The sequence below is a fragment of the Crinia signifera genome, chromosome 5, assembly GCF_055691185.1.
Source record: "Crinia signifera chromosome 5, ASM5569118v1, whole genome shotgun sequence".
Taxonomy (NCBI): domain Eukaryota; kingdom Metazoa; phylum Chordata; class Amphibia; order Anura; family Myobatrachidae; genus Crinia; species Crinia signifera.
Genome location: NC_139221.1, coordinates 2,388,567 through 2,412,938, shown reverse-complemented (window position 1 = coordinate 2,412,938; position 24,372 = coordinate 2,388,567). Strand labels below are relative to the sequence as shown.

General features: G+C 51.1%; 1 protein-coding gene across 5 annotated transcripts in view; it reads right to left on the bottom strand.

The window, feature by feature from the left end:
- Positions 1-24,372, bottom strand: part of LOC146079845 (uncharacterized) — an 82,711-nt gene that overhangs the window by 46,995 nt on the left and 11,344 nt on the right. For 4 of the 5 annotated variants that reach the window (XM_083186485.1, XM_083186484.1, XM_083186487.1 and 1 more), the window contains exons 3-4: positions 19,661-19,756; positions 519-629 (exon numbers count right to left, since the gene is read on the bottom strand). In XM_083186485.1, coding sequence (XP_083042611.1) covers positions 519-629; positions 19,661-19,756 — 207 coding nt within the window. The remainder of the gene's footprint in view (positions 1-518; positions 630-19,660; positions 19,757-24,372) is intronic. The other variant, XM_083186488.1, reaches the window with a different exon arrangement.

The window sequence follows — 24,372 nt, the reverse complement described above, 5'->3', positions numbered from 1 at the left end:
CCGTACTCCTGGAATACTACTGTGCATCACCCAGATAGTAACCGTACTCCTGGAATACTACTGTGCATCACCCAGATAGTAACCGTACTCCTGGAATACTACTGTGCATCACCCAGATAGTAACCGTACTCCTGGAATACTACTGTGCATTACCACGATAGTAACCGTACTCCTGGAATACTACTGTGCATCACCCTGATAGTAACCATACTCCTGGAATACTACTGTGCATCACCCTGATAGTAACCGTACTCCTGGAATACTACTGTGCATCACCCTGATAGTAACCATACTCCTGGAATACTACTGTGCATCACCCAGATAGTAACCATTCTCATGGAAGACTACTGTGCATTACCACGATAGAAAGTCGGCATTCTCACTGCTGAACGTTATCCCCTCTAGGATACTTTTGCTCATTCTATCCTATGATAGTGACCATACCCCTGGGTTACTCTCTCTGTATAAAAGTTAAATATGTTTGATGTATGTATATATGATTTTTTGCCATACATGACCTTGATTGGTCTTTGGGTATACCATGTGATGTGGGGCAGGTATTATACCCCTATACCCTCCGGGGGCCAGTGTGAATTGGGTGTTCATGGTGGAAGGACCTCTTCTCTGTACTGCTTGAGAAAAAGAGAAAGGACTGTTTGTGGGAACGCACTAGGTATCATTAAAATAGAACTTCTATTAATGTTTGTTTTAATATTCCCTATATCAGGGTATGGGAATTGGCGTAAACAGCAAAAAAATAGAAGGTAAAATCACATACAACATATACACAAATACATATACAGTATAGTGTGTTTGAAGAGAGAAAATAAGTGTTTTTAAAAATTACACAGGTGTCTGCCTTGAAAAATGTCTATTTGTATAGCCAAGGAAAGATTTAATTGACCACTGATAATTATATGTGGTTCTGGCTCTGATGCTGTTCTGTGTGTCCTTATCTTTATTATATGACAATATGCCAATAATCAAATGTTTCAGTTTATAGTGTAATACTAATGAACATTTGATACTGGCCACAGTGGTTACAGAGTGTTACAAGAGGGTTACAATGTATTACACTCTGTTTGAAATGGGTCACAAATTTGTTAATGCAAATTGTGATCTTATAGCGCCCTCCTCTGGTCATTCCAATATGCCTGGATATGATACTCAGAGGTGCAGATAATAATCTCTTGGTGCTCTCCTCACTGCATACACATTTAATCTCTAGTTCACTGTGCTATATCTTTGATATCAACATATTTTACCACATTGCATCATTACATCAGAGATAAGTTCTACCTGGATGTAGTTAATACTACTCCTATATAGATATTATTAGGTCATTTAACTTTCATCAAATTTAGGCTAATAGACATATCAAGACAGAACACATGCCAACGCAGCGTTTCGCTGTTTAAGCCTTTTCATGGAGGCGGCACTCGTCAGACTTTGCAGATAAATCTTTTATTCCATTCCAACAGTTTCAGGGTTCGTCAAGGATTAGCAGAACACAACTGCCTCAGTACACAGAATCACAATACATACTGTACATACAGCACATTACATACGTACACTCCCTTCAGAAGGCCCCACCCCCACTATCTTCTGATCCGACTAAAGGTTATAAAATTGAATTGGACAGTATTCTTGATACGGCTGTCGCCAATGTGATATAACAGATGATTTAGGGAAATCTTTAAATGTTGAGTTTCCGGTGGTACCACTATTTCATACACTGCCAAAGATACATAAGGGCTTGGTGGCCCCCCTGGTAGGCCAATAATATCTGCCAGGGGGCCTATTCCTGTATTTTTTGACAGTATCTTGGATCCTTGCATTCAGCCGTTACCTTATCTTAAAGACACCTCCTCCCTTCTAGTGTTGCTCGGGGATCTGGGCTCACAGAAGGATTTGTCTACTGTAACATGTCTCTGTACTGCTGACGTGACCAGCCTCTACACCTGCATCCCTCATTATGTGGAGGCAATCCGTTTGATTAGCTCTAATAGTCCTGCTTATGTTGGGCCATCAATTGAACTTTTCTTGGTACTTTTGCACCTAGTGTTAACTAGGAATTATTTCCTTTATAATGGCAAGTTCCTGCTCCAGGTCTCAGGTTGTGTCATGGGATCGGCGGTTGCCCCGGCATACGCCAATGCCGTCATGTACCAGACTGAATCTCAGCTATTTTTTTATGCATGACTTTTCATGATTAAAAGCAGAAGTCTGCTTATATGGTTGTTACATCGACGATTTGCTAATTGTTTGGTCTGGACATATGGAGGCATTACGGGATCTCTTTTTGACACATAATAATACAAATAGAACACTTACATTTACATTTGAGATTCATGAAAATAATGTGACATTTTGGGATGTGGAGATTTCTAATATGGCATTATTCACAAAAAGCACAGGTCGAAATACCATCTTAAGAAATGACAGCTTGCACCCACTCCCATTGAGGAGGGGCTTACCCTACTCACAATCACATCCGATGATGCCAAAGCAGAGACCACTCTTGCTAAGGTTGGTAATAAATTTGTCCAGAGAGGATACAATAAAACTGAGAACGGGAGCGCGCATCTGGCGATTTATCGCTGGTGCACACTCCCATCACTGGCAATATGGTCTCTCATATTTATGTTGTCTTTGTTGCTTAGCAACTATGGTGACAGGGACCCCGACTCCGGAAGCGGCTTGATTATGAACACGCCCCTGTGTTCTGGTGTGTTTGGATACACGGGTGGGTGGGATTCTGACAGCTGCTCCAGAGTTCCAGGCAAGCATAAGTAACGTCATCCCGCTTCTACCGTTACCTAGGCAACGTCGCAGTCGTGACAGGTGTAATGGAAGTCTCCCCTGTCAGAAGGCAGGGGAGATCTGAACAGGTGAGTCCCTGTGGCGTTCTGATTATGCGGGGGACGGGGCCTTCTGAAGGGAGTGTATGTGCTGTATGTATTTAATGTGATTCTGTGTACGGAGGCAGTTGTGTACTGCTAATCCTTGACGAAGGGGAAACTGTCGGAATGGAATAAAAGTTCTTATCTGCAAAGTCTGACGAGTGCTGCCTCGCACCTACCTGGATGTTCTTCATAAGGGATATATATATATATATATATATGTTGCGTGTAGGGAACGCACACTGCTCCTTTAATAATTCTGAGTGCCAGGTGGTAAATGATTACAGACTTGTTTACACGTGCGGTAAATATGTATTCACTGCACATGGAAGGACCAGCACATTCAATAATGCAGAAAGGAGATATATTGCTCAGCAATCATATTGCCCCGTGTCACATTTTCATCTGCGACCAGAGATGGTCGCAGATGAAAATGTAAACACTGCTGGGAGAAGAGGCAGGGAATGTCGCTGGTCGGAGGAGCATGCTCCTCCGACCAGCGACCATTCAGGGGCTGAAAACGGGAGCGCGCACCCGACGATTTATCTCTGGTTCACACTCCAATCACTGGCAATATGGTTGCTCAGCGACCATATTCCCAGCGATTTCAGCCCCTATCGCCCCCGTGTGTACACAGCATTAATATCATCCACATTACAATAGTGGCAGCAGCACAATGAAAGTCCACTCCATGGGTAGTGTCCTAGGACTAACTTTTTTTTAGGTATTTAAGTGAAAAGGAGAAAAAAAAAGTGGAATAATTAGACTAAAGACAGAGAGTGGAAGTCTTCTTGAAGGAGGCAATGTAATAGCAGATCATATCAATAATTAATTATTTTCAGTATTCACTGCTGAAAGAGAGGGGAAGGGGCCACAGTTAAGTTGCAAGTATAGCCAGAAAACTGAGGGAGAGACAAGTACATTTACAGAGAAGAAAGTCCTCACAGAACTCTCAAAACTGAAAGTGGATAAATCAATGGGGCCAGATGGAATACATCCAAGGATACTAAAAGGGGAGCTGGTAAAACCTTTAACAGAATTATTCAACCAGTCACTAGCAACTGGAGTAATCCCAGGGGACTGGACAATAGCCAAGGTATTCCCACTGCACAAAAGTGGAAGCAAAGAAGACGTAAGCAACTATCGACCAGTGAGCCTTGCATCAGTAGTAGGGAAATTGATGGAAACACTCTTAAAACAAAGAGCTGTAGAATATTTCGAAACCAGCAATTTACAGGATCTGAAACAGCATGGGCTGGGGGAAGATCATGTCAAACATGTCAAATCTTATTCCCTTTTTTGACAGGGTGACTAAAGTAATAGATGAAGATGGGGCTGTAGATGTAGACTTTAGTAAGGCTTTTGACACTGTCCCACATCACAGACTGTTAAATAAACTTGAAAGATTGGGATTGGATTCTAACATGGTTGAATGGATAAGATCTTGGTTGCAGGATAGAAAAACAGAGAGTTGTAGTAAATGTGCAGTCACAGGAGGGGAAGGTTACCAGTGGAGTACCCCAGGGATCTGTACTTGGACCATTGCTTTTATATATCTTTATTGATGACATTGTAAATGGAATGGAGGGTAAAATGTAACTTTTTGCAGATGACACAAAGGTATGCAACAGGGTAGACACACCAGGAGGGGTAAAACAAATGATTGATGATCTAGGCAGATTAGAGAAATGGTCAAGAGCATGGGAACTACAATTGAATGCAAAAAAATTTAAAATCATGCACTTGGGTCTCAAAAATGCAAAGACTCAATATAGTATAAATGGCACTATAATGGAAACTACTGAGGAAGAGAGGGATCTAGGTGTCACTATTTCAGGGGACTTAAAGGCAGGTAGGCAATGTAACAAAGCAATGAAGAAGGCAAGTCAGATGCTTAGTTGCATAGGGAGAGGTATCAGCAGTAGAAAGAAAGAAGTAATAATGCCGCTGTATAGGTCATTGGTACGTCCTCATCTAGAGTATGGTGTTCAGTTCTGGAGGCCATATCTCCAGAAGGATATAAATACAATAGAGACTGTACAAGGAAGGCCTACATCACAAAACCTACCAGGAAAGACTAAAAGATCTTAATCTGAATAGTTTGGAGCAGAGAAGGGAAAGGGGGAACATGATAGAAACTGTCACATATATCAGGGGTTATAACAAGGTACAGGTGGGAGACATTAGTCACAGGAAGAGGAGCAGCAGAACACGAGGACATGCACTGACACTAGAGGGAGGAAGGTGCAGGTGGGAGACATTCTTCACAGGAAGAGGAGCAGCAGAACACGAGGACATGCACTGACACTAGAGGGAGGAAGGTACAGGTGGCAGACATTAGTCACAGGAAGAGGAGCAGCAGAACACGAGGACATGCACTGACACTAGAGGGAGGAAGGTACAGGTGGCAGACATTAGTCACAGGAAGAGGAGCAGCAGAACACGAGGACATGCACTGACACTAGGGGGAGGAAGGTACAGGTGGGAGACAATCTTCACAGGAAGAGGAGCAGCAGAACACGAGGACATGCACTGACACTAGAGGGAGGAAGGTACAGATGGGAGACATTAGTCACAGGAAGAGGAGCAGCAGAACACAAGGACATGCACTGACACTAGAGGGAGGAAGGTACAGATGGGAGACATTAGTCACAGGAAGAGGAGCAGCAGAACACAAGGACATGCACTGACACTAGAGGGAGGAAGGTACAGGTGGGAGACATTCTTCACAGGAAGAGGAGCAGCAGAACACGAGGACATGCACTGACACTAGGGGGAGGAAGGTACAGGTGGGAGACATTCTTCACAGGAAGAGGAGCAGCAGAACACGAGGACATGCACTGACACTAGAGGGAGGAAGGTACAGGTGGGAGACATTAGTCACAGGAAGAGGAGCAGCAGAACACGAGGACATGCACTGACACTAGAGGGAGGAAGGTACAGGTGGGAGACATTAGTCACAGGAAGAGGAGCAGCAGAACACGAGGACATGCACCGACACTAGAGGGAGGAAGGTACAGGTGGGAGACATTAGTCACAGGAAGAGGAGCAGCAGAACACGAGGACATGCACTGACACTAGAGGGAGGAAGGTACAGGTGGGAGACATTCTTCACAGGAAGAGGAGCAGCAGAACACGAGGACATGCACTGAAACTAGAGGGAGGAAGATTCAGTGGAAATGTGAGGAAGAATTACTTCACAGAAAGAGTAGTAGATAAGTGGAATAGCCTCCCATCAGAGGTGGTAGAGGCAAATACAGCAGTACAATGTAAACATGCTTGGGATAGGCATAGTGATATCCTTACACAGAAATAAGGATCAAATATGGTTTGAGGTAACATGTTTAAAAAGGGGCAGACTAGATGGGCCAAGTGGTTCTTATCTGCCATCACGTTCTTGGTTTTTATGGACTCCGGGGTTCGCTGTTCTGGAGTTGCCATTACAGGAGCTGGTTTCAGCTTCTAAGCCTGACCGTGCAATACACACAGAAGAAACATTACAAACTTAAATATCAGCACCCACTATGGGAGTACCAAATTATTCCAAACCATTTGATTTACATTGCACTGAAGCTGTTGGTTGTGTGACAGGGTCCTCAAAAACTGAGGCATGGCGATGCAAAGAGACTGGTAGCCTACTACAGTGCACAGCTGGACATTGTAGCGAAGTCCCTCCCAACTGGTCTTAGAGCAATAGCAGCACTATTGGCAAGTAATGCTGCTTTCCCACTGCCTACACGGGTAATGACCCGTTTTTTTTAAACGGGTCTTTAAACGGGTAAGAGCCATAAAGACTCTTTCCCACTGCAGCTTTTAAATGGTAAATTACCGTTTAAAAGCTGTTTTTGTCACATTCACACTTACCCGTTTAAGCAGTGTAATAGACAAATAGGGGTTCCCTGATTTTTTACAACCAGCCCCAGGCTCCAGGTCCGGGGCTGGTTCCCAAAATACGGGGGACAAAATGACTAGGGGTCCCCCGTATTTTAAGAACCAGCCCCAGGCACAACCAGCCAGCAGGGTAATGCCACAGCCGGGGGACACTTATTATATAAGTTCCCGCGGCCAAAGCATTAACCCTACCGACCAGTCAGCCTGGCCAGGGGCCCTGGGGGAGTGGGGACCCCCCCAATGAAGGGGTCCCCCCCCTCCAGGACTTACCTGACCAGGCTGAAGCCTGGTGCTGTCCTCGATGCCCCTGGGCGGTGGGCATCGAGCTGATGGTATGGTGTAAAAAATAGAATAAAAACCATTGTCTTTTACTGGTGAACTATGAGTCCCAGCAAGCCTCCCCCGCAAGCTGGGACTTGGAGAACCACAAGTCCCAGCCTGCGGGGCATTAAAGGGCCCGCTGGGTCTTGTAGTTCCACAGTAAAAGAAAGAGTTAAATAAACACACTGACACACGTGAAAAATAAAAGTTTAATACATACATAACACATACATACTGATACTTACCTATCTTGAGCCCGTAGGTAGCCCTGGTCCTGATGTCCTGGTCCGTGTCGGCGTCTGTATCCATGTCGGCATCCCTGTCGGCGACGGCGTCGGCGGTCCGGAGTCCGAAGAAATCCATGTGGAAGCTGTGGAAGGAAACCATACTCACCTGTCCCAGCGCGACATGGTCCAGGTAAGGTCTTTGGAAAAAACCAAACCGACACCCGAATCCAGCCCGGACAGCACGGAGACGCACGGTGTTTACATCGTGCGGCTCCGCCTCCCGAATGCCGCTATTGGCCGCCTTGCGGCCTAGCGGCTCCTGATTGGCCGCTAGGCCGCAAGGCGGCCAATAGCGGCATTCGGGAGGCGGAGCCGCACAATGTAAACAAACACCGTGCGTCTCCGTGTCCGCTTGGTTTCGGGTGTTCGGTTTGTTTTTTTGCAAAGAACTTACCTGGACTACGTCGCGCTGGGACAGGTGAGTATGGTTTCCTTCCACAGCTTCCCAAATGGATTTCTTCGGACTCCGGACCGCCGACAGGGATGCCGACATGGATACAGACGCCGACACGGACCAGGACATGAGGACCAGGGCTACCTACGGGCTCAAGATAGGTAAGTATCAGTATGTATGTGTTATGTATGTATTAAACTTTTATTTTTCACGTGTGTCAGTGTGTTTATTTAACTCTTTCTTTTACTGTGGAACTACAAGACCCAGCGGGCCCTTTAATGCCCCGCAGGCTGGGACTTGTGGTTCTCCAAGTCCCAGCTTGCGGGGGAGGCTTGCTGGGACTCATAGTTCACCAGTAAAAGACAATGGTTTTTATTCTATTTTTTACACCATACCATCAGCTCGATGCCCACCGCCCAGGGGCATCGAGGACAGCACCAGGCTTCTGCCTGGTCAGGTAAGTCCTGGAGGGGGGGGGACCCCTTCATTGGGGGGGTCCCCACTCCCCCAGGGCCCCTGGCCAGGCTGACTGGTCGGTAGTGTTAATGCTTTGGCCGGGGGGACTTATATAATAAGTGTCCCCCGGCTGTGGCATTACCCTGCTGGCTGGTTGTGCCTGGGGCTGGTTCTTAAAATACGGGGGACCCCTAGTCATTTTGTCCCCCGTATTTTGGGAACCAGCCCCGGACCTGGAGCCTGGGGCTGGTTGTAAAAAATCAGGGAACCCCTATTTGTCGGGTTTCCTGATTTTTTTTAATACCAGCCCCGGCTCCTTCAGCCTGGTGCTGGTTACAGCTGTGGGGGGACCCCACGCTGTTTTTTTTTTTAACGGGTAAAGGGCTACCCCTTTCCCACTGCCGAAAAAACGGCTCTTACACGGTAAAAACACTGCTTTTTACCCGGTTAACAAATACCGGTATTTGTTACCCGTGTAAAGCAACCTGGAGCTTTCCCACTGCAGCTCTAGCCGTTTAAAAAGGCTAAAAAAACGGCATTTTACCGTGTAAAGCCTGCAGTGGGAAAGGGGCATAAAAGTGAGTATGTTGTCTTGGGCCATGATTTGGTAGTTCATGTTCCACATGCTGTGTCCGCTTTATTAAAATTCAGTCTAAACTAGGCATGTTTCTTCAGCGATGTTCACCAGGTGGTGACTGGCATTGACAGCACTGGTTAACATCACGATCAAAAAGGTGTAATCTATTGAATCCAGCCTCATATTTACCACATGAGACTTGTGATAAAAAAGGGTGGATAGGGAGGATGAGACAGAGGTTGGGGAGTACCAGGACACACGATTGTACAGAATACCTGAATCAGACATACATGACACACCATTAGAAAATGCAAATGTAACTTATTATACAGACGGGGTTTGTCATAGACAGACTGACACAGGTGAGTTATGCACCGGTTACGCAGTGGTTGATGATGAAAGTGTAGAAGGTGAACCTCTGAGGGCACGTCACTCAGCACAGGTGGTGGAACGGATAGCTTTGAGAAGAGCATGTGAGTCAATGGCATGTATTCAATGCTCCTATGTCGCCGTAAAAAACAGTGAGAGTGCATGTTTTTTGGAGAGTGGTGAACTTTTCTCTCCTATTTTGTGCTTCCCTCTATTCAGCTCTGTTGCTTCTCCAAAAATATTTTGCGAAGCTAACTCAGTTCACCCTGCACTTCTCACCATTTCTGTTCAATGGGGATTTTAGTGTCTCTCTCCAAAAGTGTATTCAATGCACAAATTGCGAGTCCTGTTGGTTTCTTTTTTTAGAGCAGTTCTCCATTTTTCCCTCGGCATCTTTTTTAGGTGAACTGTAGGGCTATCTTTGTTAAAGTTGTTATTTTTTTTGTTTTTTATGGTTTATAAATTAAAAAAAATGTACTCTAATGTATTTATTGCAAGTGCCATAATGCTGTACTTCTATATTAATTTATTTGGAATTTAATAAGTTATTTTAATGGTATCCAATAAGAAATCAGTAATGCTCCTAGTTAGACCCCCCTAACATAAAACAGCATGCAGCAGGCAGGGAAGCTCAGGGAGACCCCACCTAACATAAAACCACAATTTAGGGGTGTATTAAAAAAAAAACTAAACCAAAGCCCCCAAAAGGGCATTTAAAAACGCTAACAATTACAAAATAAATAAAATAAAAACCCAGGGCACTGAAACCACGGCCAAAGCACAACACAATAATAAGAATAAATGAGGACAAAATACACAGCACCAGTCTGCAGCCACAAACCCAATTAAAATTGTCACACAGCCATGTGTTGTAATATAAACACTGCACAAAACACTAACCTTAAACCTGTTCAGAAGCCAAAATCCACAGATCCCCCGAACACACTGCTCAAACACAAGTCTGCACACCTCACATGGGGGGTTATTCTAGTCCATTCTTTCTGACAAAATCCTTCTTAGATGGACAAAACCATGTGCACTGCAGGGGGGCAGATGTAACATGTGCAGAGAGAATTAGATTTGGGTGAGTTATTTTGTTTCTGTGCAGGGAAAATATTGACTGCTTTATTTTACACTGCAATATAGATCTCACTTTGAAGTAAAACCCCACCCAAATCTAATTCTCTCTGCACATGTTACATCTGCCCCACCCGCAGTGCACATGGTTTTGTCCATCTAAGAAGGATTTTGTCAGAAAGAATGAACTAGAATAACCCCCATGGAGAGCAGGAGAAACCTCCGACCTTTTCATACCCCTGTGGTGAGCCCCGCGAGGGGACGCGGAATACGAGACCGAAGCGTGGCGAGCGAAGCCGCAATACATGTAAAGTAATCTAAAGTCAACTCCACACCGACGTGGATAGTGGGGTATGAAAAGGTCGGAGGACGCGTACCGCTGCGCTCGCCACGCTTCGGGTTGGCGTTGATAGTGGGGGTGGCGTTGCCAATGGGGGTGCATTTTACATTAAAAGCACCCATCAGGGTGCTTGTACAATTAAAAATCAGATCGCATCACATGCCGCAATATTGCATGCGATGCGATTGTATCAGATGTAATACAATCAAAATCGGGGGCACCGTGCTAGCAAACAAGTACCCAAACATCAAGTCTTCTCTTATCTGTCTGAGGATAAAGAGAGAATAAATGAAGTAAAAATATGGGTCTTGTAGTTTCACAACAGCTGGAGGGCCATAGTTTGGACATGCCTGTCTTACCTGTCACTTTATGAGATTATGTTTGGTCGACAATCTGATGTCATGATAAATCCCCAGGAAATGAAACAATGAAATAACTGTGCAATATCTCATAGGAGTAAACAACTGAGGCTGCAGCAGAAAGGTTCAAAGCGGTCAACCCCTGAGATGCCACAGAGTAATGGTCATGATATTAATCAGGTGGGAAGTACTGTTCCAGGTGTTACTGACCAGAGCCACTTCCATTAAGGTCACTGGGAACGTACCTCAGCAGGGATCATGGTCATTGAAAAAATATTTGGGTCCCAGGGACCCCTCACTTTATAAAGTTGGGGTACTGCTCCACCCTCCTACTGGCACTACAATACCTCTTAGGATGATAGAAGAGAGACAGACAGGTGGTAAGGTGGCCATACACATGCAGATTTATTTTCAGATCTGTCTGGTTGGAACAAAAACATGGTTATGGATGAGAGCAAATGACAGTTCGCTTGGAAATGCTGGAAAACTGACAAACTGGATCAAAAACATGGCTATAGATGAGTGACAACCAGCCAGCTTTGAAGATAAATCTTACTAGTGTATGGGCACCTTTAGAGACAAAGAGGGTGTCGGAGGAAGAGAGCAAAAAAATGAGAGGAGCGAGAAAGAGGAAGAGAGGGGTGGGGTAAAATCATAATATGTGATAGGACCCAGAAACAGGGAAAGAGCTTCAAAGAAAAAAAGGGGAATTAGACAAAGAGGTGGGAGAAAGAAGATGTCCGATAGAGAAAATGAATTATGTCTTACAGTACCCGTTACATCTCTTTCTTTGAGGACATCAGGGGCTGGGTAGTTGGAGTGGGAAAGAGAGCTTCCAACATCCATGAGGTTAAACTCCAAGGCAAACCAGGCTCCTCCCTCCTCTAAAATTCAGTTTTTTTAACAAGCCAAGAGAGAAGGAAGAGAAGCACCGCACTGAAACACATTCTGAACACAGTCTAGTTCGCACAACAGAGGAACTAGGCAACTATAACAATAACAGAACTAAAGCAGGTTGCGGCAGGTAGGGATCAATGTGGCCCCTGATGTCCTCGAAGAAAGAGATTTAACAGGTAAGACAGAATTAATTTTCTCTATCAGACATCCTCTTTCTCCCACTTCCTTGGAGCATATGCCGCCCAATCAGAATGGAAGATCAGAAATGGGGACCAACTAGACAAAGCTGACAGATCTGACAGACACTCTCCTGGCCAAGGTAATTGCCAACAGAAGTCCACTGACGGTGGGGCCTGGAGAGCCAATACCAGGATCGGGATCAGCGGGATCTAGGGATTTGGCCCCAACAGCGCCAGAAATTGCCTAAAAATCGCCATGATTAGACTGCACATGATGCTGAAGGTCACGCTACACAGGCCGCATAACCACACTGCCTGCCTTGCTCCTCTGACGCTGGCCTGGCCGCTCAATGCGGCACCCTCGCACCACCCAACCTTGCTCCCCAGCCACACCGCCCGATGCACCAAGTACTGTATGTAAGTACGATAAATGTGCGCGACGGTTAGGGGGCATGGGAGGATTTAAAAAAAAAATAGGGATGCTAATCCCAGATTGAGCATTTTTCAATCCCAAACCCCAGGATTCAAAAAACATTCCCCGGGATTGGCATCCCTACTGGATATGCAGGACGCCCTGCATGAATGTGCGGACATCTGACAACAACACTAATTTCCTACAGAACAAGATGAACAAAGCTGAAACCTGTAGTTTCAAGGAAGATGTGCGTAATTCGGCCTCCAGGCCCTTCTGTAAAATAGACAGAATCCTGGCCATGCGGTAAATCCTAGGACTGAATTAGCGAGTATGACACCAGGAAAAGTATGCCCGCCAGATGCGATGGTAAGCACCGTATGAGGAAGGTTTGCGTGCCCAGAGCATGGTTAAAAATAACCCTGGAGTTAAAGCTCCTGGCTCTTAACAGAGAGGTGTCAAGAGCCAGCCCATCAAAGCCAGAAGCTCCAAATCCGGTTATAGACACGGCCCTTGGGAGAGCATGTCTGGATGTAGAGGTAGACGGACCGGAGGGGCCACAAATATCAATTTGCAACCCTCTGCCTTCAACATGCGGATTACTCTCAGGAGGAGCAAAATCAGAGAGAAGGCGTACATCAGAACAAATGGCCACGGGGCTGACAGGGAGTCCACCCTGCAAGCCGCTGGGTTGAGAGACCTGGATCCTGGACTTTCTCGGCTCCTGATTGGCCAGAAATCATTCTGAGCAGAGACGCAGAGGAAGAAGGATCTCTGCGTCTCTAGTGTACAGCGGAGCGGGTACCACAGCAGCCGGGAGCAGCGCGTCTTGAAGTGAAGATGCTGGGGTGGACGCCAGAGGACAGGTGAGTAGGATTTGCTTACTCAGGTACCACTTTGGATTACTACGGATCCAGGACCCCGGACTCTTCAGCCCTGGAGCCCCGGAACCAAGCCACCTGACCGGACCCTGGGACCTACCTACGGGATCAAGATAGGTAAGTATCAGTGTGTTTGTGTAATGTATGTATTAAACTTTTATTTTTTTAAAGTGTCAGTGTGTATTTATTTAACTATTTTTTCTGTGGAACTACAAGTGCCAGCGGGCCCTTTAATGCGTGGGGCATGTGGGATGCTGGGACTTGTGGTTCTCCAAGTCCCAGCATGCGGGGGAGGCTTGCTGGGACTCATAGTTCCACAGGAAAAAACAATAGTTTTTATTCTATTTTTTTAACACAATGATCAGCCCGGTGGCCACTGCACAGGGCCACCGGGGACAGCACCAGGCTTCAGCCTGGTCAGGTAAGTACTGGAGGGGGGACCCCTTTATTGGGGGGGGTCCCCACTCCCCCAGGCCAGGCTGACCGGTCAGAGGGCTGAATGCTTTGGCCGCGGGACCTTATATAATAAGTGTCCCCCGGCTGTGGCATTACCCTGCTGGCTGGTTTGGCCTGGGGCTGGTTCTTAAAATACGAGGGACCCCTGGTCATTTTGTCCCCCATATTTTGGGAACCAGCCCCGGAACTGGAGCTGGTTTTAAAAAATCAGCAAAGCCCTATTTGTCGGGTTTCCTGATTTTTTAATACCAGCCCCGGCTCTTCAGCCTGGTGCTGGTTACAGCTGTGGGGGGGGACCCCACGCCGTTTTTTTTTTTTTTAGTCAAAGCTGGAACGCCCACATGGGCGTTCCAGCTTTGGCAGTATAGTCGCAAGGACGGCAGCATATCGGTCGAACGTGCGTACACACTGCACCTTTGTACCGATATGAGGCCGTCCTGTCGGATGAAAATTAAATAGCAAAGAACCGTCGACTGACCGAGTATGGACGGTCAAGACAGTTTTTTGCAGTTTATCGCTCGTACGGGACAGCGTACACACATATACAATTGAACGGCTGTCCGACCCAGAACGGAAGAACGGCCCGACAATTGTATATATGTGTACCCAGCTTTAGTGTCCAGCATGAAATTGGTGGGAGGGATGAGGGAATCTACAGATCTTTCCCCATAACCGGTGGTACTTCTTGGGGATCAGCAAGCAGGCTGGAAGCGACCCGGTGTTCGTGTGAAATCCCCCACTACAGAACCAGTACTTGTGTGTAAAATAAGGTTCTGTTTTTCATTCCTTTTTATTTTGTTTCAGTTGTATTCGTCTGTGTGTATTCTTAGATATATGTAATCATCTTTGTAACTAAAGCTTAGAAATAAATAATTCATATTTCCAGTTCTGAATCTGTGTTCTTAGGATTCTAGTGTGGTTTTGCTACAACCCTTGTATTGTGTTTCCAGGGCGAATGTGAGCTCCCCTTCAAATCTTGCATTGGTAGCGGCATACCTTATATAGGGAACCCGCGTGTCCCAAGTGGCGGCCGGTACTGTTCAGATTGACGTAACTGGAGGAGTGACACAGCAGAGGGCGTCCCTGGGGACCCACTCAGTAAAATGGAGTGCCCGGTTGGAAATTTTGGGTAAAATGCTCATATTTGCAACCACAGGAAAACAGAGACGAGGAGAAAGTCGAGTTGACAGAACCAAATCGCCTATTCCAGAGGAGTGACCAAAGTCTGAGAAAGAGGCTGTCACAAGCATGGATTCTCCTTTTATCCATGGTTATTATTCCTTGTAAGTTGCGGTGTCTCGGTTATAATCAAGGAGTGGAGATGAAGGGGATTGGTAATGGTACATACATTGGCCCCTATTCAGATCTGATCGCAGTACAAATTTGTTTCCAAAATGGGCAAAACCATGTGCACTGCAGGTGGGGCAGATGTACCATGTGCAGAGAGTGTTACATTTGGGTGGGGTGTGTTGAAACTGAAATCTAAATTGCAGTGTAAAAATAAAGCAGTCAGTATTTACCCTGCACAGAAACAAAATAACTCACAAATCTAACTCTATACATGTTACATCTGCCCCACCTGCAGTGCACATGGTTTTGCTCATTTTGAGACCCAATTTGTACTGCGATCAGATCTGAATAAGGGCCATTGTCAGTTACGTAGTTAGCGTAGCATCCCTGTCAGAATCAGCGTAGTGTTACCGCGGCCAGCGCAGTCAGCATCCCTGTCAGAATCCGCGTAGTGTTACCGCGGCCAGCGCAGTCAGCGTCCCTGTCAGAATCAGCGTAGTGCTCCCGCAGCTCGCTTAAGTAGTTTGCGTAGTCAATAGAGCGCGTTCCCGTGGCCGCTTAAGTAGTTAGCGTAGTCAGTCAGGCGTCCCTGTCAGTATCACCTTCGTGTTCCCGCCCGTTCGTGGACTAGCCGGAGCTTGCGTAGTCAGTCAGCGCTTATTACATTGTGTTGGAACCATTGACCATTTTAACCTGCCTGACACGACAGGTGTGAATGTGTTCCTGAAACACCCCCACTATCCACACCAGCCCGGAGTGGCGAGCGCAGCGGTGCGCATCCTCCCGACTTGTTCATACCCCCACTATCCACACCAGCCCGGAGTGGCGAGCGCAGCGGTGCGCATCCTCCCGACTTGTTCATACCCCCACTATCCACACCAGCCCGGAGTGGCAAGCGCAGCCTCCCGACTTGTTCATACCCCCACTATCCACACCAGCCCGGAGTGGCGAGCGCAGCGGTGCGCATCCTCCCGACTTGTTCATACCCCCACTATCCACACCAGCCCGGAGTGGCGAGCGCAGCGGTGCGCATCCTCCCGACTTGTTCATACCCCCACTATCCACACCAGCCCGGAGTGGCGAGCGCAGCGGTGCGCATCCTCCCGACTTGTTCATACCCCCACTATCCACGTCGGCGTGGAGTTGATATTATAAAGTGTGGCGAGCGCAGCACGGGGACGCGGAATACACGTCAAGTAATCCACGTGCGCTCACCACGCTTCAGGCTCAGTGGCTCGAGGTGCTAGCCACACTTTATAAATTCAACTCCACGCTGACATGGATAGTTGGGGTATGAAGAATTCGGGAGGACACGTACCGCTCACCACGCTTCGGGTTGGCGTGAATAGTTGGGGTTTCAAGTGGAGGCATTTGCCAGTATGTAAAATGGAGCACTGGCAAATGCATCCTTTATTGTGCATGAAACGCACTTGCACACCGCACCCCCCTTTGTGCAGGAGACGCACGCGCTACCGAACCCCTAACCCTGTTGGCAGGGTTGCCGTACCCTGCCGCAATACTTACTGAGACGCACAAGCGTCTGAGATGCTCTTGCGTCTCGGACAGATTGAGCGCCTCTCCTCCGGCGCGAGCAGGATCCCCTCTCCATCAGCGTCCGACAGCGCAGGGGATACCGGCGCTGTGTGAGGCACTCGCTAGGCTTGCCAGGGACACTGGGGACAGAGCTGCAGCTACCGCGGACAGTACAGTGACTACGCTAACTATGCAGGGCTGCCGAGGAGACACTACACTTACTATGCAGCCGTTGGGCTACGCTGACAATGTAGCTTAGGCTGCCGCCGTGAAACTACCCAAATTTGTACTGTTATTACATCTGAATAAGGGCCATTGTTTCAGGTTCCAAGGTACATTCAAATGTTACTGTCTGGTTTGTACCTCTGCAGAACACACACATAGCAGAAGTTCACATATTCTCTGTAAAGCGCTACGGAATATGTGTGCGCTACATAAGAAACCGTGTGTAACATCAAAGGGTGGTCTGTTAAAGTCACATAAAGAGTGCAACAAAAAGTACGGCTCCAATTAGGGTTTCTACCAGTGTAAAGGTGTGTACACACGAGCATTTATCGCTGGCAATATGGTCGCTGAGCAGATGGAACGTGCAGAGAGTTATTTTGTTTCTGTGCAGGGAACTGCTTTATTTTTACACTGCAACATAGATCTCACTTTAGGTGCGTACACACAGGGGCGATTATTGCTGGAATTATGGTCGCTGAGTGACCACATTGCCAGCAATGGGAGTGTGCACCGGCGATAAATCGCTGAGTGTGCGCTCCCGTTTTTCAGCCCCTGAATGGTCGCTGGTCGGAGGAGCATGCGGAGGAGGAGCATGCTCCCCCGGCCTCTTCTCCCGGCAGTGGGACATATTTATCTGCGACCATCTCAGGATATTGCCAGCGATCATATTGCTCCATGTGTACACACACCTTTTGAAGTAAAACTCCACCCAAATCTAATTCTCTCTGCACAAGTTACACCTGCCCCACATGATTTTGTCGATTTGAGAAGGAATTTGCCTTTGAGTGAACCAGAATAAGGGCCTATGTGTATTGTTACTTTAAGCTGATGCTCAGACACTTGAAGGGAAAGCGGTTTGTGATTTTTGTGGTGGATAAGTATTCCCTGTGACCCACAATATATGTTTTTGGACTAAGCCTTTCCCTGTTACACCGGAGTAAACCTTTATCGCTCCGAACACTTTGTGCTTGAACTTACCATATTCTTTATCTTTGTAGCAACCACTATTTTACTATAACACCCCTGGGCTCCTCCCCCTCTATTCCCATCCCAGGACAGCGACCACACCCCTGGGCTCCTCCCCCTCTATTCCCATCCCAGGATAGCGACCACACCCCTGGGCTCCTCCCCCCCTATTCCCATCCCAGGATAGCGACCACACCCCTGGGCTCATCCCCCCCTATTCCCATCCCAGGATAGCGACCACACCCCTGGGCTCCTCCCCCCCTATTCCCATCCCAGGATAGCGACCACACCCCTGGGCTCCTCCCCCTCTATTCCCATCCCAGGATAGCGACAACACCCCTGGGCTCCTCCCCCTCTATTCCCATCCCAGGATAGCGACCACACCCCTGGGCTCCTCCCCCTCTATTCCCATCCCAGGATAGCGACCACACCCCTGGGCTCCTCCCCCTCTATTCCCATCCCAGGACAGCGACCACACCCCTGGGCTCCTCCCCCCTATTCCCATCCCAGGCTAGCGACCACACCCCTGGGCTCCTCCCCCTCTATTCTCATCCCAGGATAGCGACCACACCCCTGGGCTCCTCCCCCTCTATTCCCATCCCAGGATAGCGACCACACCCCTGGGCTCCTCCCCTCTATTCCCATCCCAGGATAGCGACCACACCCCTGGGCTCCTCCCCCTCTATTCCCATCCCAGGATAGCGACCACACCCCTGGGCTCCTCCCCCTCTATTCCCATCCCAGGATAGCGACCACACCCCTGGGCTCCTCCCCCTCTATTCCCATCCCAGGATAGCGACCACACCCCTGGGCTCCTCCCCCTCTATTCCCATCCCAGGATAGCGACCACACCCCTGGGCTCCTCCCCCCCTATTCCCATCCCAGGATAGCGACCACACCCCTGGGCTCATCCCCCCTATTCCCATCCCAGGATAGCGACCACACCCCTGGGCTCCTCCCCCCCTATTCCATCCCAGGATAGCGACCACACCCCTGGGCTCCTCCCCCCCATTCCATCCCAGGATAGCGACCACACCCCTGGGCTCCTCCCCCCCTATTCCATCCCAGGATAGCGACCACACCCCTGGGCTCCTCCCACCCTATTCCATCCCAGGATAGCGACCACACCCCTGGGCTCCTCCCCCCCTATTCCATTCCAGGATAGCGACCACACCCCTGGGCTCCTCCCCCCCTATTCCATTCCAGGATAGCGACCACACCCCTGGGCTCCTCCCCCCCTATTCCATCCCAGGATAGCGACCACACCCCTGGGCTTCTCCCCCCCTATTCCATCCCAGGATAGCGACCACACCCCTGGGCTCCCCCCCCTATTCCATCCCAGGATAGTGACCACACCCCTGGGCTCCTCCCCCCCCTATTCCATCCCAGGATAGCGACCACACCCCTGGGCTCCTCCCCCCTATTCCATCCCAGGATAGCGACCACACCCCTGGGCTCCTCCCCCCCTATTCCCATCCCAGGATAGCGACCACACCCCTGGGCTCCTCCCCCTCTATTCCATCCCAGGATAGCGACCACACCCCTGGGCTCCTCCCCCCTATTCCCATCCCAGGATAGCGACCACACCCCTGGGCTCCTCCCCCCTATTCCCATCCCAGGATAGCGACCACACCCCTGGGCTCCTCCCCCCCCCCCTATTCCCATCCCAGGATAGCGACCACACCCCTGGGCTCCTCCCCCCTATTCCCATCCCAGGATAGCGACCACACCCCTGGGCTCCTCCCCCCTATTCCCATCCCAGGATAGCGACCACACCCCTGGGCTCCTCCCCAACACTTCTGCAGGAGTAACCTACTGACACTGCATTTATCACACCCAATACTCACCAGCTGCAATGCTTGTGTGAACGTTGCCAGCGCAGTGTTCCTCACCCCGATGCAGAATTGGTGCAATCTCAGACTGCCCAGCTGGAGTTTCTGTTCCTAGGATGAGACGGAGAAATGATTTAAGAAGGAATTCAGGAACGCGCTGGACGTAGAAAGAGATGTCCGGGGAACAATGTAGATGGACATGGATTTGCCATAGGGTCTAGTGTAGATGACATTTTCCACATTTCCAGCAGTCTGTCTTTCCCAATGTGAGCAGCTAAACATTCCCACAGTTCTATATGTTCCTTCAGTGACCCAGAAAATGCTGCGAAGGCTCCAGTACCTTCCCCCACGCAGTGCGCCATGTGTCTGAGATGTAGCCTCACATTTACCGGACATACCCAGGTGCAGAGGTGTAACATCATACCACTATCCCATCCCATGGTCTGCTAGTGCCACACCACGGGTACCACGAGGTTACAGCAGAGCCCAGGAGGGCGATAGAATTCCCCCGGGACACAGATCCCATTATGTGGGATAGGAGAAAGCTGTAGCCACGCCCCCCCATCCCGCAATGCGTATGGATGGCGCAAACAGTGTGCGCCTGAATGACAATGGTGTCTAAGAACGGAGTCCTCCATGGGTCAAATCACTATTATAGGGGCAGGAAGGAGGAATGAAAGCGCAGCACAATACCCCACAGCCAGGCAGTGCCCCACCCCAGAGGTAGGAAGGAAAGCGCAGCACAATACCCCACAGCCAGGCAGTGCCCCCACCCCAGAGGTAGGAAGGAGGAATGAAAGCGCAGCACAATACCCAACGGCCAGGCAGTGCACCCCCCCCCAGAGGTAGGAAGGAGGAAGGAAAGCGCAGCACAATACCCCACGGCCAGGCAGTGCCCCCCACACCCCAGAGGTAGGAAGGAGGAATGAAAGCGCAGCACAATACCCCACAGCCAGGCAGTGCCCCCCCACCCCAGAGGTAGGAAGGCGGAATGAAAGCGCAACACAATACCCCACAGCCAGGCAGTGCCCCCCACCCCAGAGGTAGGAAGGAGGAATGAAGGCGCAGCACAATACCCCACAGCCAGGCAGTGCCCCCCACCCCAGAGGTAGGAAGGAGGAATGAAAGCGCAGCACAATACCCCACAGCCAGGCAGTGCCCCCCCCCACCCCAGAGGTAGGAAGGAGGAATGAAAGCGCAGCACAATACCCCACAGCCAGGCAGTGCCCCCCCCCACCCCAGAGGTAGGAAGGAGGAATGAAAGCGCAGCACAATACCCCACGGCCAGGCAGTGCCCACCCCAGAGGTAGGAAGGAGGAATGAAAGCGCAGCACAATACCCCACAGCCAGGCAGTGCCCCCCCACCCCAGAGGTAGGAAGGCGGAATGAAAGCGCAGCACAATACCCCACAGCCAGGCAGTGCCCCCCCCACCCCAGAGGTAGGAAGGAGGAATGAAAGCGCAGCACAATACCCCACGGCCAGGCAGTGCCCCCCCCCCCCCCCACCCCAGAGGTAGGAAGGAGGAATGAAAGCGCAGCACAATACCCCACAGCCAGGCAGTGCCTCCCCACCCCAGAGGTAGGAAGGAGGAATGAAGGCGCAGCACAATACCCCACGGGCAGGCAGTGCCCCCACACCCCAGAGGTAGGAAGGAAAGCGCAGCACAATACCCCACGGCCAGGCAGTGCCCCCCCCCACCCCACCCACCCCAGAGGTAGGAAGGAGGAATGAAAGCGCAGCACAACACAACACAGCCAGGCAGTGCCCCCCCCCCCCCACCCCAGAGGTAGGAAGGAGGAATGAAAGCGCAGCACAATACCCCACGGCCAGGCAGTGCCCTCCGGGGGCAGGAAGGAGGAATGAAAGCGCAGCACAATACCCCGCGGCCAGGCAGTGCCCCCCCCCCCCACCCCAGAGGTAGGAAGGAGGAATGAAAGCGCAGCACAATACCCCACGGCCAGGCAGTGCCCCCCCCCCCCACCCCAGAGGTAGGAAGGAGGAATGAAAGCGCAGCACAATACCCCACGGCCAGGCAGTGCCCTCCGGGGGCAGGAAGGAGGAATGAAAGCGCAGCACAATACCCCGCGGCCAGGCAGTGCCCCCCCCCCACCCCAGAGGTAGGAAGGAGGAATGAAAGCGCAGCACAATACCCCACGGCCAGGCAGTGCCCTCCCCCACCCCAGAGGTAGGAAGGAGGAATGAAAGCACAGCACAATACCACACGGCCAGGCAGTGCCCTCCGGGGGCAGGAAGGAGGAATGAAAGCGCAGCACAATACCCCGCGGCCAGGCAGTGCCCCCCCCCCACCCCAGAGGTAGGAAGGAGGAATGAAAGCGCAGCACAATACCCCACGGCCAGGCAGTGCCCCCCCCCCACCCCAGAGGTAGGAAGGAGGAATGAAAGCGCAGCACAATACCCCACAGCCAGGCAGTGCCCCCCCCCACCCCAGAGGTAGGAAGGAGGAATGAAAGCGCAGCACAATACCCCATGGCCAGGCAGTGCCCTCCGGGGGCAGGAAGGAGGAATGAAAGCGCAGCACAATACCCTGCGGCCAGGCAGTGCCCTCGGGGGGCAGGAAGGAGGAATGAAAGCGCAGCACAATACCCTGCGGCCAGGCAGTGCCCCCCCACCCCAGAGGTAGGAAGAAGGAATGAAAGCGCAGCACAATACCCCACGGCCAGGCAGTGCCCCCCACCCCAGAGGTAGGAAGGAAAGCGCAGCACAATACCCTGCGGCCAGGCAGTGCCCCCCCACCCCAGAGGTAGGAAGAAGGAATGAAAGCGCAGCACAATACCCCACGGCCAGGCAGTGCCCCCCCCCACCCCACCCACCCCAGAGGTAGGAAGGAGGAATGAAAGCGCAGCACAGCACAACACAGCCAGGCAGTGCCCCCCCCCCCCCACCCCAGAGGTAGGAAGGAGGAATGAAAGCGCAGCACAATACCCCACGGCCAGGCAGTGCCCTCCGGGGGCAGGAAGGAGGAATGAAAGCGCAGCACAATACCCCGCGGCCAGGCAGTGCCCCCCCCCCCCCACCCCAGAGGTAGGAAGGAGGAATTAAAGCGCAGCACAATACCCCACGGCCAGGCAGTGCCCCCCCCCCCCCCCCCCCAGAGGTAGGAAGGAGGAATGAAAGCGCAGCACAATACCCCACGGCCAGGCAGTGCCCTCCGGGGGCAGGAAGGAGGAATGAAAGCGCAGCACAATACCCCGCGGCCAGGCAGTGCCCCCCCCCCCCCCCCCACCCCAGAGGTAGGAAGGAGGAATGAAAGCGCAGCACAATACCCCACGGCCAGGCAGTGCCCTCCCCCACCCCAGAGGTAGGAAGGAGGAATGAAAGCACAGCACAATACCACACGGCCAGGCAGTGCCCTCCGGGGGCAGGAAGGAGGAATGAAAGCGCAGCACAATACCCCGCGGCCAGGCAGTGCCCCCCCCCCCACCCCAGAGGTAGGAAGGAGGAATGAAAGCGCAGCACAATACCCCACGGCCAGGCAGTGCCCCCCCCCCCCACCCCAGAGGTAGGAAGGAGGAATGAAAGCACAGCACAATACCCCACAGCCAGGCAGTGCCCCCCCCCACCCAGAGGTAGGAAGGAGGAATGAAAGCGCAGCACAATACCCCATGGCCAGGCAGTGCCCTCCGGGGGCAGGAAGGAGGAATGAAAGCGCAGCACAATACCCTGCGGCCAGGCAGTGCCCTCGGGGGGCAGGAAGGAGGAATGAAAGCGCAGCACAATACCCTGCGGCCAGGCAGTGCCCCCCCACCCCAGAGGTAGGAAGAAGGAATGAAAGCGCAGCACAATACCCCACGGCCAGGCAGTGCCCCCCACCCCAGAGGTAGGAAGGAAAGCGCAGCACAATACCCTGCGGCCAGGCAGTGCCCTCGGGGGCAGGAAGGAGGAATGAAAGCGCAGCACAATACCCTGCGGCCAGGCAGTGCCCCCCCACCCCAGAGGTAGGAAGAAGGAATGAAAGCGCAGCACAATACCCCGCGGCCAGGCAGTGCCCCCCCCCCCCCACCCCAGAGGTAGGAAGGAGGAATGAAAGCGCAGCACAATACCCCACGGCCAGGCAGTGCCCCCCCCACCCCAGAGGTAGGAAGGAGGAATGAAAGCGCAGCACAATACCCCACAGCCAGGCAGTGCCCCCCCCCACCCCAGAGGTAGGAAGGAGGAATGAAAGCGCAGCACAATACCCCATGGCCAGGCAGTGCCCTCCGGGGGCAGGAAGGAGGAATGAAAGCGCAGCACAATACCCTGCGGCCAGGCAGTGCCCTCGGGGGGCAGGAAGGAGGAATGAAAGCGCAGCACAATACCCTGCGGCCAGGCAGTGCCCCCCCACCCCAGAGGTAGGAAGAAGGAATGAAAGCGCAGCACAATACCCCACGGCCAGGCAGTGCCCCCCACCCCAGAGGTAGGAAGGAAAGCGCAGCACAATACCCCACAGCCAGGCAGTGCCCTCCGGGGGCAGGAAGGAGGAATGAAAGCGCAGCACAATACCCCACGGCCAGGCAGTGCCCCCCACCCCAGAGGTAGGAAGGAGGAATGAAAGCGCAGCACAATACCCCACGGCCAGGCAGTGCCCCCCACCCCAGAGGTAGGAAGGAGGAATGAAGGCGCAGCACAATACCCCACAGCCAGGCAGTGCCCCCCCCCCCACCCTAGAGGTAGGAAGGAGGAATGAAAGCGCAGCACAATACCCCACGGCCAGGCAGTGCCCCCCCCC